General features: G+C 53.7%; 2 protein-coding genes across 3 annotated transcripts in view; both read left to right on the top strand.

Moving 5' to 3' along the window:
• Nucleotides 1-12,431, top strand: part of dnah2 (dynein, axonemal, heavy chain 2) — a 117,739-nt gene extending 105,308 nt beyond the window's left edge. For both annotated transcript variants that reach the window (XM_084691874.1, XM_084691875.1), the window contains exons 76-87: nt 1,387-1,535; nt 2,192-2,375; nt 3,885-4,075; nt 4,328-4,519; nt 5,238-5,422; nt 6,061-6,295; nt 6,591-6,742; nt 6,836-6,950; nt 9,175-9,351; nt 10,343-10,417; nt 10,635-10,785; nt 11,109-12,431. In XM_084691874.1, coding sequence (XP_084548000.1) covers nt 1,387-1,535; nt 2,192-2,375; nt 3,885-4,075; nt 4,328-4,519; nt 5,238-5,422; nt 6,061-6,295; nt 6,591-6,742; nt 6,836-6,950; nt 9,175-9,351; nt 10,343-10,417; nt 10,635-10,785; nt 11,109-11,263 — 1,961 coding nt within the window. In that variant the 3' untranslated portion in view covers nt 11,264-12,431. The remainder of the gene's footprint in view (nt 1-1,386; nt 1,536-2,191; nt 2,376-3,884; nt 4,076-4,327; nt 4,520-5,237; nt 5,423-6,060; nt 6,296-6,590; nt 6,743-6,835; nt 6,951-9,174; nt 9,352-10,342; nt 10,418-10,634; nt 10,786-11,108) is intronic.
• A 1,171-nt stretch (nt 12,432-13,602) lies between these two features.
• The window catches only part of kdm6ba (lysine (K)-specific demethylase 6B, a), a 66,295-nt gene continuing 65,355 nt past the window's right edge, over nt 13,603-14,542 (top strand). The window contains exon 1 of the mRNA XM_084691431.1: nt 13,603-14,243. The gene's annotated coding sequence lies outside the window, so the exon portion shown is untranslated. The remainder of the gene's footprint in view (nt 14,244-14,542) is intronic.

The raw sequence follows: 14,542 nt of genomic DNA, 5'->3' as shown, positions 1-14,542 counted from the left end.
GGCTCTCTGTGTGTTTAAGAAGTGTGAAGAACCTGTGTGTTATTCTGCTGCTGATGATGAATACAGCTGCTCCTCTTTCACTCACTGCTCGTCTATTCATGCCTGGCACGTACGAGGTGTGTGTGCGAGTGTGTGTGCGAGTGCAAGTGTGTGTGTGGTGGGATACTGCCACTGCTGTTCCTTTGTATCGTTACTGAGAATTGAATTAGACAAAGTTCAGTTCAATATTAATATGATCATGGGAGGAATTTTCTAGTCTAATTTTTGTCCCAGCTCTGAAAATCCATTGTTTATCTATCTAACCCATTTACCATTAACCACATTATCATTCATTGTTGCTGTAACTGTAAGTTTTATAGGAAAGTTTAGTTTCAAAGTAAGCGATCTTTAGGAAAGGATTTATTTTTGTTCCCCTTCCTCACCTCCTCTCTTCTGCCCTTCTTCTCCCACCTGACATTCAACCTTCTCTATTTCTCTCTTTCTGTCTCGCACCTCCTGGTTTCTCCCTCCTCCATATTCTCATTCTCTCTCCCCCTCTCTCTCCCTCTCTCTCCCCCTGCTCTCCCCCTGCTCTCCCCCTCTCTCTCCCCCTCTCTTTCCCCCTCTCTCTCTCTCTCTCTCTCTCTCTCTCTCTCTCTCTCTCTCTCTCTCTCTCCCCTCTCTCTCTCCCTCTCTCTCCCCCTCTCTCCCTCTCTCTCTCCCCTCTCTCTCTCTCTCTCTCTCTCTTCCCCTCTCTCTCTCCCTCTCTCTCTCTCTCTCTCCCTCTCTCTCTCTCTCTCTCTCTCTCTCTCTCTCTTCCCTCTCTCTCTCCCTCTCTCTCTCTCTCTCTCCCTCTCTCTCTCTCTCTCTCTCTCTCACTCCCTCCCTCTCTCTCTCTCTCTCTCTCTCTCACTCCCTCTCTCTCTCCCCTCTCTCTCTCTCTCTCTCTCTTCCCCTCTCTCTCTCCCTCTCTCTCCCCCTCTCTCCCTCTCTCTCTCCCCCTCTCTCTCTCTCTCTCTCTTCCCCTCTCTCTCTCTCCCTCTCTCTCTCTCTCTCTCTCTCTCTCTCTTCCCCTCTCTCTCCCCCTCTCTCCCTCTCTCTCTCCCCCCTCTCTCCCTCTCTCTCTCCCCCTCTCTCTCTCTCTCTCTCTTCCCCTCTCTCTCTCCCTCTCTCTCTCTCTCTCTCCCTCTCTCTCTCTCTCTCTCTCTCTCTCTCTCTCTCTCTCTCTCTCTCTCTCTCTCTCTCTTCCCTCTCTCTCTCCCTCTCTCTCCCCCTCTCTCCCTCTCTCTCTCCCCCTCTCTCTCTCCCTCTCTCTCCCCCTCTCTCCCTCTCTCTCTCCCCCTCTCTCTCTCTCTCTCTTCCCCTCTCTCTCTCTCTCTCTCTCTCTCCCTCTCTCCCCCCCCTCAGGTGAGTGGGAGAACATGTGTAATGAGCTTCAGAGGATGCTGCTGGTGCGCTCCCTGCGTCAGGACCGCGTGTCTTTCTGCGTCACCTCCTTCATCATCAACAACCTGGGCCCCCGCTTCGTGGAGCCCCCCGTCCTCGACATGAAGGCTGTGAGTGGCTGTCTGCCCCCACGCCTGCTCCTGATTGGCTGGGCCTGACAGGCTGCTCCTGACTGGCTGGCCCTGGCCGGCTGGACCTTGCTGGCTGTGGCTTGCTGGATGCCTAGATTTTTTGGGGAGTAGATGATTAGTTGCTGGCTGACTAGTTGCTTTTGCATGACGAGCTGGTTGGTTTGCTGACTGGCTTGCTGGCTGTCTCTACACCCGCACTCAGCCTGCCTTTTGATACCTGAGAGATGGAGACAGTTGTGTTAGTGCCATTCAGAAATACAATGCAGGCAATTTAGAGTTTTGAGTTGCCAACATAGCTGTCTATTCTAGTCTGGAATACAAAGCTGACTTTGCCGTTGATTTGACTTCATATTAAAGCCCCCCATCAGGTTATTTACAAGCTCACAGGCACACTCAAGCACAGCCAAACAACTCATGTCAGCCTGTCAGGATCCCAATGGGGAGATGACGTTTCATTTATCTATTACACTGAGCTGTCATCAACCCAGAGCACAACCTGTCACTCAGCACTCTCACATGCACACATTTCCCTCATCCTGCCCCCCACCCCCTTGTCTCTCTCCCCCACTTCTCTCACATGTTCTATGCTTCCCACAATCACTCAATCCTACAATCCCTCCTCCCCCCCCCCCCAGGTGGTAGAGGACTCCACCACCAGGACCCCCCTGATCTTCGTGCTGTCTCCAGGGGTGGACCCCACGGGGGGGCTGCTGCAGCTGGCTGAGACCTCTGGCATGGGCAGGAGCTTCCACGCCCTCTCTCTGGGCCAGGGCCAGGCGCCCATCGCCACGCGCATGATCAAGGAGGGGGTCAAGAACGGTAGCACGCGACTCCCTGACCCCACCCTGACCCCACCCAGACCCCTCCCAGACCCCTCCCAGACCCCACCCAGACCCCACCCAGACCCCACCCAGACCCCACCCAGACCCCACCCAGACCCCACCCTGCCTGCCTGCCTCTCCATCTCTCTGACCTCTCATCCGGCTGTCTTCGTCTGTCTGTCTTCCTGTATTTATCTATTTCTCCAATTCCTCATCTTTACCTGCACCTCCTTCACTTTCCTTCATGATCTCTCCCTCTCTCTGTGTGGTCCCCCTCACTCTCCCTGTCCCCTCCCTCTCTCTCTATGCCTCTCTCTCCCGAAGCGATAGACTTAAGACGTTGGGTCGTTCTTTTAGGTTCTCTTTTTTCTCTTTCTCTCTTTCATCTGACGCAATCCACCTCTCCTGTTATCAAGTATTCAGATCAGATCCTGCCCTCATCACCTGTCTCTACCCATACTAGTCTAGAACTCATCTGTTCTCTACTACGGACTCGACTACAGAGGCCATTCCCCTCATCTTGTCTGCAGATGGACACAAAGGCAACTGGCAGTCCATCAAACATTCAGATTAAATGCTCATCATCTATCTCAATTTCAAGTGATTCCTCCCTATCTTTCCTTCCCTCTTTCTCTCCTTCCCTCCCTCTCTTCTCCCTCCCTCTGTCTTCTTCCCTCACTCTGTCTCCCTCCCGTCTCCCATCTCTACCCCCCCCTCTCTCCTCTCCACCTTCCCTCCCGTCTCCCATCTCTACCCCCCCCTCTCTCCTCTCCACCTTCCCTCCCGTCTCCCATCTCTACCCCCCCCTCTCTCCTCTCCACCTTCCTTCCCGTCTCCCATCTCTACCCCCCCCTCTCTCCTCTCCACCTTCCCTCCTGTCTCCCATCTCTACCCCCCCCTCTCTCCTCTCCACCTTCCCTCCCGTCTCCCATCTCTACCCCCCCCTCTCTCCTCTCCACCTTCCTTCCCGTCTCCCATCTCTACCCCCCCCTCTCTCCTCTCCACCTTCCCTCCTGTCTCCCATCTCTACCCCCCCCCCTCTCCTCTCCACCTTCCCTCCCGTCTCCCATCTCTACCCCCCCCTCTCTCCTCTCCACCTTCCCTCCTGTCTCCCATCTCTACCCCCCCCTCTCTCCTCTCCACCTTCCCTCCTGTCTCTCATCTCTACCCCCCCCTCTCTCCTCTCCACCTTCCCTCCTGTCTCCCATCTCTACCCCCCCTCTCTCCTCTCCACCTTCCCTCCTGTCTCCCATCTCTACCCCCCCCCCTCTCCTCTCCACCTTCCCTCCCGTCTCCCATCTCTACCCCCCCCTCTCTCCTCTCCACCTTCCCTCCCGTCTCCCATCTCTACCCCCCCCTCTCTCCTCTCCACCTTCCCTCCTGTCTCTCATCTCTACCCCCCCCTCTCTCCTCTCCACCTTCCCTCCTGTCTCCCATCTCTACCCCCCCCCTCTCCTTTCCACCTTCCCTCCCGTCTCCCATCTCTACCTCCCCCTCCCCCCGGCAGGTCACTGGGTGTTCCTGGCTAACTGCCACCTGTCGTTGTCCTGGATGCCCCAGCTGGACAAGCTGGTGGAGCAGCTGCAGGTGGAGGAGCCCCACCCTGACTTCCGCCTGTGGCTCAGCTCCTCCCCCCACCCTGACTTCCCCATCGCCATCCTGCAGGCCGGCATCAAGATGACCACCGAGCCCCCCAAGGTGCCCTGGAGACAGACACACTGGACACTACACACACTACACTTACACACACACACAAATACTTTGCGTACACACTGGACACTACACACCCACACACACACACACTGGACAGTACACACAAACACTGGACACCACGCTCACACATACACACACAATAACTCCACAAACCAAAATACACACACTCTACTCACACACACACACACACACACAGCCACAGTGTGGTGCTCTGTGTAACTGGGTGTGTGTCCTCAGGGAGTGAAGGCCAACATGAAGCGTCTGTACCAGCTCATCACAGAGTCCCAGTTCTCTGGCTGCGCCCGGCCGCTCCTCTACCGCAAGCTGCTCTTCTCCCTCTGCTTCTTCCACAGCATCCTGCTGGAGAGGAAGAAGTTCCTGCAGCTGGGCTGGAACATCATCTACGGCTTCAACGACTCCGACTTTGAGGTGAGACGCCGCCCGCTCCTCCGGGTAGACAGAGGGCGCTGTGGTGCGGGGGTTAAGGGTCATCTCCTGGCCTGACTGTCGCTCATGAAGGAGTCTTTGGTCTGTTGGTCTGACTGCACCTTCTGAGGAAGGTGTGTTTGTGGTTTTCACGGACGGCCCTATGGATTCTCTCCAAGAAATCACTTTACTGTGATATTCATATCTTCAAACCTCTGTTTTCAGTCTGGTGATAGATGTCTCTTTAATGTGCCACCATAGACCCCAAACCATGATATTAAAACCAGGTTTAATAAAACAGGAGATATCACAGAGTATCTCTGTGGGCCAGACCTATCACCTCTTCCTAGTCCTTAGTGGGGGTGTTCTGGTGGTGACTGTGTGTGTGTCTCTGTGTGTGTGTATGTGTCTGTGTGTGTGTGTGGGTCTCTCTGTGTGTCTCTGTGTGTGTGTGTCTGTGTGTGTGTCTGTGTGTGTGTGTGTGTCTCTCTGTGTGTCTCTGTGTGTGTGTGTGTGTGTGTGTGTGTCTCTCTGTGTCTCTCTGTGTGTCTCTGTGTGTATGTCTCTGTGTGTGTGTGTCTGTGCGTGTGTGTCTCTCTGTGTGTCTCTGTGTGTATGTCTCTGTGGGCGTATGTTTCTCTGTGTGTGTATGTCTCTGTGTGTCTCTGTCTCTATGTGTGTGTCTCTGTGTGTGTGTATCTCTGTGTGTGTGTGTGTCCAGGTGAGTGAGAGTCTGATGAACCTCTACCTGGACACGTATGAGGACATCCCCTGGGACGCCCTCAAGTACCTCATCGCCGGGGTCAACTACGGAGGTCACGTGACGGACGACTGGGACCGCCGTCTGCTCACCACCTACAGCAACGACTACTTCTGCGAGGCCACCGTGGCCACGCCCTTTTTCAAGTGAGCCGCACAAACACACACAGACACACACACACGCTGAGACACAGACAAATCACAGAGATCAGGGGCGTTGATTCTCTCAGACATGCTGGGAGCCGGTGTGACCAGACTGCAGCTTCCCTCTGCTCTCAGCTCCACAACACTCAGAATCACCGTGGACCCACAGCACCACCACCTGGACACATCCAGAATTACCCCCCAGAACCCCCCCCACCCGGAATCTTCTCTGTAAAATAACCCTATAGAGCTGCACACAAACACGTACACACACACGCACACACATACACTTCATTGAACATTACAGTGACACTTACACTCTTCCTGACCTTCTTTCCCACTTCCATGCTCTGTTGGTCTCCTCTCTTCCTCTGGTTTCCTCATCAGCACGTTCCAAGCCCTGAGGCTGAGCCTACTTCTCCCTCAAGTGGACACTTGCATTATTACAACCCCTGGAACGCACAAACCAGCCCCATGAAACTTGACACTGAAACACTCTCCTCCTCCTCCTCCACCCCCTCTGTCTCCCCCTCCCCCCTCCTCCTCCAACCCTCTGCCTCCCCACTCCTCCTCCACCCCCTCTCCCACCCCCTCCTCCGCCACTCACACCCTCCTCCTCCCCCCTCCCCTCCCCCCTCCAGGCTGTCGTCCCTCCCCACCTACTACATCCCCCGGGACGGGCCGGCCTCCTCCTACAGGGAGTACATCAGCCTGCTGCCGCCCACCGAGCACCCCGAGGTGTTCGGCCAGCACCCCAACGCCGACATCGCCAGCCAGATCGCCGACACACGGACGCTGTTTGACACGCTGCTGTCCCTGCAGCCCCAGGTCACCAGCTCCTCGTCCTCGGGGGGCGGGCTCAGCCGGGAGGACCTGGTGGGTGGAGACGCCGTCTGATGCCCTCCGTGGTGACGCCGTCCCTCACTCTGTGTTGGGGGCGTGCGTGTGTCTCTGCTCACCTGTCCTGTTTTTCCTTCCATCCATCCTCCCTCCCTTCCCCTTTTTCTCCTCTCCTCCTCCCTTGTTTTTCTCCTCCTCCTGTCCTCCTCCTGTCACACCTCCTATCCTCCTCCCATCCCATTCTCTCTTCCCCTCCTCCCCCCACTGTTCTCCTCCTCTTCTCCCCCCTCCCCTCCTCCCCCTCTCCTCCCCCTCTCCTCCTCTCCTCCAGGTGTTGGAGATAGCGGCAGACGTGCGTCAGAAGCTCCCGCCCCTGATAGACTACGAGGGCACCAGGACCCTGCTCCAGGACGACCCCTCCCCCCTCAACGTGGTGCTGCTGCAGGAGATCCAGAGATACAACGCCCTGCTGCACACCATCAGGTACCAGGGGGCACACTGGGGGACAATGGACTCTTTCATCTGTGTCGGCACTACAAGTGTGTGTGTGTGTGTGTGTGTGTCTGCGCTCTCCAGGTCGTCTCTGGTTGAGCTGGAGAAGGGTATTAAGGGTTTGGTGGTGATGTCCCAAAGTCTGGAGGAAACCTTCAACTACATCTTCGACGCTCGCGTGCCACCTTTGTGGGCAAAAGTAAGGCTTGTACACACACACACACAGACAGCTCAAGTTCTGCACACACACACACAGCTCAAGTCTACTGGTGTTACCCTGATATGGCACAAGAACAGTAGAAACAGTGATTAATTCACAGACCCAGGGGATACAGTGGACTGGAGCACAGACAGTATGACATCACAGTATGACATCACAGTATGACATCACAGTATGACATCATAGTCATGTCCTGCCTGGCTGGTAGTATGAAGGCCCATGTGGGACTCAGTCTACTGTTACTAACGCTCTTCAGGCCTGGCAGCTCACACACACACACCCCTCCCTTTACACACACACACACACCCCTCCCTCTACACACACACACACACACACACACTCTCTCCTTGTCTGACCTGTCTTTCTCTGTTCAGACTGGAAGCACTCCAGCTGCTGTTATGACCAAACACTGTCTTCATTAGTGGATCGGATTCTCTGCTTCATGTCCACTCATTGTGTGGGTGTGTGTGTGTGTGTGTACTGTGCTTCAGAAGAAGAGTGTGTGTTTTGTTTTTTCTTTGTAAGGCTCAAGTTCATGTTGGTCTGACTGTGTCTCATTACACAGTGTTTACTCTTTGCGTGTGTGTCGCTGTGTGTGTGTGGGGGGGGGGGGCGCAGGGAGGTCAGGTGAAGTGTGCGTGTCCCTGGAGGACAACATGAAACAGAGCCAGTGGCTAGGAAGCGTGTGTGTGTGTGTGTGTGTGTGTGTGTGTGTGTGTGTGTGTGGAGGGAGGGAGGGAGGGAGGGAGGGAGGGAGGGAGGGAGGGAGGGAGGGAGGGAGGGAGGGAGGGAGGGAGGGAGGGAGGGAGGGAGGGAGGGAGGGAGGGAGGGAGGGAGGGAGGGAGGGAGGGAGGGAGGGAGGGAGGGAGGGAGGGAGGGAGGGAGGGAGGGAGGGAGCAGTAATGGTTCTGTAATAAGCAGAGTAAACCTCTCCAGGTCCGCTCCACTTCCCTCAATCAGACCAACGCTGAACCAGACCACTATACACAGCCACAGGCCCACTGGATGTGTACTGTCTGTGTGTGTGTGTGTGTTTCTGTGTGTGTGTCTGTGTGTGTGTCTGTGTGTGTGCCCCCACTAGGACAGGACAGCCATTAGCCCTCAGCTCCATCTGCTCCAGCCTCTCCTCTCTGCTGACCTCTCATCACTCCTCCACTGTCTCCTCCCTCCCTCCCTCCCCCCTCTCCCTCTCTCTCTCTCTCTCCTTCTGTCCTCTGTCTACCCTCTCTCAATTTCCTATCTTGTTACCCTCCTTCTATCCCCCCATCTGATCTAATCCCAATAACGCCCCTGATGGAACAGTGTGTCTCTCTCCCTCGAGCTGGGCTCCAGCCCTCCTCCCTGGCATGGCAGCCTGTCATTAGTCCTGCTCCAAGATGTACGGCTCTTATTTCTGTCCAGGCTTTCTTCTTTCCTCTCCCTCTCGTCTTTTCCCTTCACCCCCCCCCCCCTCTCTCCTCCACTTTCCTCAATTCTCCCCCTCCACCCGCTCCCCCTCCCCGCTCTTCCCCCCCCCCTGTTCTCTCTCCCCTCGCCTCTCCAGAGTAACATTCCTATCCGTTTTCCGACCGAAACCAACGTCCATTCGAATCAGTCACCGTGACAACAGCTGACACGAGCATACACACATAGCGACCGTTCCCCCCCCTGCGGGTAGTTTATAGATGACCTCGGCCGCCCCGACCCCACGCTGACCATCCGTTCCATCTGTCGGCGCAGCGGCGCCCTGTGACGGCTCCACTCCATCAACACACCCCGTCCTGTCTGATCCCATCTCTTCCCCGGCTGGCAGACAGAGCAGGCAGACAGAGCAGGCTCACCAACCCCCCTGGTGACAGGGGCATCCGTCCTCCCAGACCTGCCCAGCACCCAGCAGGGTTCGTGGGCTCCTGCGCTCCACCAGATTGGGGGGGTGATTAGGAGCGCGGGGACCATCAGTGGAATGCCGAGCGCGGGCCCCCTGGAGCGAGGTGGCGTGATGGACAGCAGCAGATATGGCCCCTGGTAAAGCAGTCAAGTGGCGCAGATGAGGAGGGCGGAGTGCCCTGGCGTGGGGGCGGCCGACCCTTATCAGGCCGTGAGAGCCTCCTCGTGATCTAACTTTAGCCCCCAGCTACGCAGCAGCACGCCGGCTCCTTCCTGTGTGCGCGTGCGTGCGTGTGTGACCAGACTTCCTGTCTCCTCTGCATCTGTCTCCCCGCAGGCCTATCCGTCCCTGAAGCCGCTGGCGTCCTGGACCAGGGACCTGAGCCAGCGCGTGGAGCAGTTTGGGCGCTGGGCAGAGACGGCCCACCCCCCCACCCTGTTCTGGCTGGCAGGCTTCACCTTCCCCACGGGCTTCCTGACCGCCGTGCTGCAGTCCTCCGCACGCCAGCACAACGTGAGGGCACACACACACACACGCACACACTCTCCCATGCCATGCTGTCTATGGTACTAGACACACACACACACACACACACAACCTTATATGCACACACATGCTCAGACTCTCTGTGATACACACACATCTCTGTCTCGTGCACACACATCTGCATCTCTCTACACACACATCCCTCTCTCCCTCTCTCTCCCTCCCTCCCTCTCTCTCTCCCTCCCTCTCTCTCTCCCTCTCTCTCTCTCTCCCTCCCTCCCTCCCTCCCTCCCTCCCTCCCTCCCTCCCTCCCTCCCTCCCTCCCTCCCTCCCTCCCTCCCTCCCTCCCTCCCTCCCTCCCTCCCTCCCTCCCTCTCTCTCTCTCCCTCTCTCTCTCTCCCTCCCTCCCTCCCTCCCTCCCTCTCTCTCTCTCTCTCTCTTTCTCTCTCTCTCTCTCTCTCTCTCTCTCTCTCTCTCTCCCTCTCTCTCTCTCTCTCTCTCTCTCCCTCTCTCCCTTTGTCAGACACACACTCCTCCTATACAATATCTGCTGAGGCCTAACACCGCCGCTCAGCGCTCCAGGCAAACACCACCACAGCCCACTTCCAAACTTCCCAAACCTGCTCAGTTTTGCACTGAACACACAAACAGACCTCGACCAATTCCCCTCACTCCACTTCTCCCACACGAGCAGTGACACGGGTGTCCTTTCCCTAGCCCTGGTCATGTGACACAGGTGTCCTTTCCCTAGCCCTGGTCATGTGACACGGGTGTCCTTTCCCTAACCCGGGTCATGTGACACAGGTGTCCTTTCCCTAGCCCTGGTCATGTGACATGGGTGTCCTTTCCCTAACCCGGGTCATGTGACACGGGTGTCCTTTCCCTAGCCCTGGTCATGTGACACGGGTGTCCTTTCCCTAACCCGGGTCATGTGACACGGGTGTCCTTTCCCTAGCCCTGGTCATGTGACACGGGTGTCCTTTCCCTAACCCGGGTCATGTGACACGTCTCCCTGCAGGTGTCCGTGGATACCCTGTCCTGGGAGTTCATCGTGTCCATGGTGGACGATAACTACCTGCTGTTCCCTCCTAAGGTCAGTTACACCCCCAACACCACCACCTGCACACTCTACTACATACTTACAGATTTCCCTTTTCGAGATTTCCCTTCTTTTCCTAAAACTCAATTTGTCTGGTCTGTTTTTTCTCCCAAGTCGTTTTCCTTCATGACCGTATCCTGCCTTCCTCCCCCATCCCTCTTCCTCCCCCATCCCTCTTCCTCCCCCATCCCTCTTCCTCCCGTCTCCCCAGGACGGAGTGTTTATCCGGGGCCTGTACCTGGAGGGGGCTGGCTGGGACAAGAAGAACGCCTGTCTGGTGGAGGCTGAACCCATGCAGCTGGTCTGCCCCATCCCCACCATCCACTTCAGACCTGTAGAGAACCGCAAGAAGATCGCCAAGAGTACGGCCCTGTCTCCCTCCCTCACTTTCCCTCCCTCCCTCACTCTCCCTCCCTCACTCTCCCTCACTCTCCCTCCCTCACTCTCCCTCACTCTCCCTCCCTCACTTTCCCTCCCTCCCTCACTCTCCCTCCCTCACTCTCCCTCACTCTCCTTCCCTCACTCTCCCTCCCTCACTCTCCCTCCCGTCTGACTTTTAATTTTTTTTCTTTGACCTTATTCACTCTGTCTCCCTCCCACTCTGTCTGTCTGCTCTTTGTCAGCCAGTCATGTAACATCCTGTGTGTGTGTGTGTCTGTGTGTGTGTGCGCGTGTGTGTGTGTAGGTATGTATTCCTGTCCGTGCTACTACTTCCCGGTGCGTTCCGGGGGGGCGGGGCGGCCCTCCTTCGTGGTGGCGGTGGACCTCAAGTCTGGAGCCGTGCCGTACGATCACTGGGTCAAGAGAGGCACCGCTCTGCTGATGAGCCTGGACAGCTAGAGGCTGTCCCTCTGGAACACACATACATCACATACACACACATCACATACACACATACATCAGACACACACACATCACATACACACACATCACATACACACACACATCAGATACACACACACATCAGATACACACACATCACATACACACACACATCAGACACACACACATCACATACACACACACATCAGATACACACACATCACATACACACACACATCAGATACACACACATCACATACACACACATCACATACACACACACATCAGATACACACACACATCAGATACACACACACATCAGACACACACACATCACATACACACACACATCAGATACACACACATCACATACACACACATCACATACACACACACATCAGATACACACACATCACATACACACACACATCAGATACACACACTGAAACAGACACACACACACACATCATATCCACACACTGAAACACAAATATGCATCAAATACACACACAGAAACACAAATATGCATCATACACACACACAGAAACCCACATACTCAACACATGCAAGCCTTCACATAATATGCACAGTAGCATCCTCCCATTTTTTTCTCCAAAAATGCCCTCTTCAACAATCGATAGAATGTTCCAAAAAAGTTAGTTTTTACTTTTAATACAAATGCCTTCAATGTCTTAAAAGCTCATAAAACTGCACTTTGTAAATAACTGCTTAAAAATAAACACTTATTTATTTGGTGTGATTCCATGTCAAGGGATTTAGATTATTCACCCACTCTGAGGTTGTTGTTGATGTCTCTTGTGTAGTAAGACATTCTCTACCTCTTGCCCCCTCCATGCCCCCTCCCTGCCCCTACACTAATACACACCCTGCACCTTGGGACACACAATCTGTCTGTGCCTCTTTCCCCCTTTTTCTCCCACACAAACACAGTTAAGCACTCCCTCTAGAAACTACTTTTTTGTCCTTAGTAACATCTGGATGTATTGACTGTGTTGGTGTCTGTTGTGTTCGGCTGGGCACTGTACCTGTGTGTGTGTGTGTACATTTGATCTTTTTGAGTTTGTAGGATTGGCAAAGGCCTAAAAATGTCTGTCTGCTGCAGTATGTGTCAGGGTGATTACACACAAACACACACACACAAACTGTGCATAATCAAGGTGAAATAAAGGACATTTTTATGCTAATGCTGGTTTTCCCAAGCTGAATAAAGAAGAGGGGAAATGAGAGTATTCAAACAAATGAATTCTAATGAAGCCATCCAGCCACCCAGCTCAGGAGGGTTTGGTGAGGAGCTGGTCTCCACTGCTGCCCTGGAAGAGCCCACACCAGCCTCTTGAAAAGAATGGAGGAGGGGGGGGGGGGGGGAGAAAGAGAGAGAAGAAAACAAGAGAGGGGTAGCCCGGAGAAGTAAGAATGGTTCTGAGAGAAGCGGAGAGAGAAAGAGAGAGAGAGGGAGTGGAGTGGGGGGCTAAGGGAGTTCAAGGCTGTATTCAAGAGGGAATGTCTCCTGAATGAGACATTGGACTTCCTCGGGGGGCAGGGGGGCGGGGGGTTGAAGAGGCTCCTGCAGCCTCCAGGTCTGGGTCTGGGTGTGCTCCGGTGGCTCTGGTGGTCTCCCTGGAGGGGTGCTCATACCAACACGCACAGATTCAAATTCAAATAGGCTTCTCACAGAGAGACGTGTTTGTAACGGAAAAGTGGGGTTTCTAGATTTGCTAAAATGTTTGGTGAGACGGAAAGTGCGTGGGGGGTGTAGTTTAGAAGGACAGCACACTGACACTAGGTTTGAACAGTATATTACGAGTTGCAGAAGTATTGGAGATTACATTAGAGATATATATAACAGCTGTTTCACATTAGTCTACGTTTTAATATTATTGGTTTGTAAGTGGCCAACAGAGGAAATAGTGCTCCTAGATGACTGATCAACCGAGTACCTCTCTAAGGCACTGCGCTTGGAAGCCAACTTTTTCCATCTGCTTAGTCAATTAAATGTGAAAAGAGATCTCCTCTAGACATTCCTAACAGAATGTCTTCTAAGTTTGCGAACTCTCTTGGGTGTATTGCGTTATCCTTATTGAACTACGGCCATTCCTGCTTCATTAAACGTTAAAGATTATACGTTAGACTCACCAACGGTTATAGCATACATTTTCACGTCTGACCAGCTGCAAGTGTACGATTACCTTAAAGACGAACTATCTGAAACAACAAAAAATGGGGGCAATTTTTTTTTACAAAAAGAATGGAAGTGATAATGAAATTTCGGCAAGTCATACAGTGTTTGTTACGGAGGCGGGGCAGTTTAGGTCCAAGATTGTTCCACCGAAAATAAACCTGCATGAGAGAGGGAGAGTGAGAGAGGAGGAGGAGGAAGACGGGGGGGAACAAGACTTTCAACAGTGACGAAGGGGAAAGAATGCTCCCGAATCAATGGAATAAAAACTGCGCAATTTCTTAATGATAGACCCGTTTTCACCGTGGACGCCCTCCCAAATCCTAACCTACATCCAACGCGTTTTAGGATGAACACGCGCGAGACATACCGTGCCACCATGCCCGCGGGCTCAACAGTGTCGGTTGGACTGGCGATTTCTGAAAAGGATGTCGGCTCTCCCGAAAAGGCTGTGCAATCATTCAGGAAGACGATATGACAGTGCAGGATTATAAATCACAAATGAGTCGGTTTATGCTCATGCCACAGCCACAGGGTGACTACGGACGCTCACGTTTCTCCAAGCAACGATTTCATAATGTCTGCGTGTACAGTTTCCTCCAGCCGACCATTTTAATTATGCATTATGGATTTTGGAATATGTTCCCCCTAACGGATTTTGGGGTTGCGTGGCTGTGCGGGCGTCATTGAAGGAGGATGAAGATCAGCTGCGTACGCTATTTGTTCTTTTTTAATGTCTAGCATTTTAGCATTAAGCGGCATCGCGGCACCTCCCATGAACATTTTCAAACACACAAACAGGTAAGGCGAGGCAAATGACTATGCAAATATCAATTATCTTAACATGCATATATAGCCCACTTTATAGTCTAATGACGTGATTATGTAATCGACTTCAGGTAGTTGAATCGGCATAAATCCGTTTACCGATTGCTCACTGCTGGTGAACATCACTATTGTAATGCTTCAATTATACGATGTTGTAAAACTGTTATACGATAACATTGTAACAAGCTATACAGAGAAGTTTGTTTGCCGAACCAAATGATTAGTTACTACCCTGATGCTATTTGCACAATATTGCTGTGTCTGTTCCGTTT

This window comes from Hypomesus nipponensis, chromosome 25 (assembly GCF_054491055.1).
Source record: "Hypomesus nipponensis isolate SF chromosome 25, ASM5449105v1, whole genome shotgun sequence".
Lineage (NCBI taxonomy): Eukaryota > Metazoa > Chordata > Actinopteri > Osmeriformes > Osmeridae > Hypomesus > Hypomesus nipponensis.
This window is presented reverse-complemented; position numbering and strand designations above follow the sequence as displayed.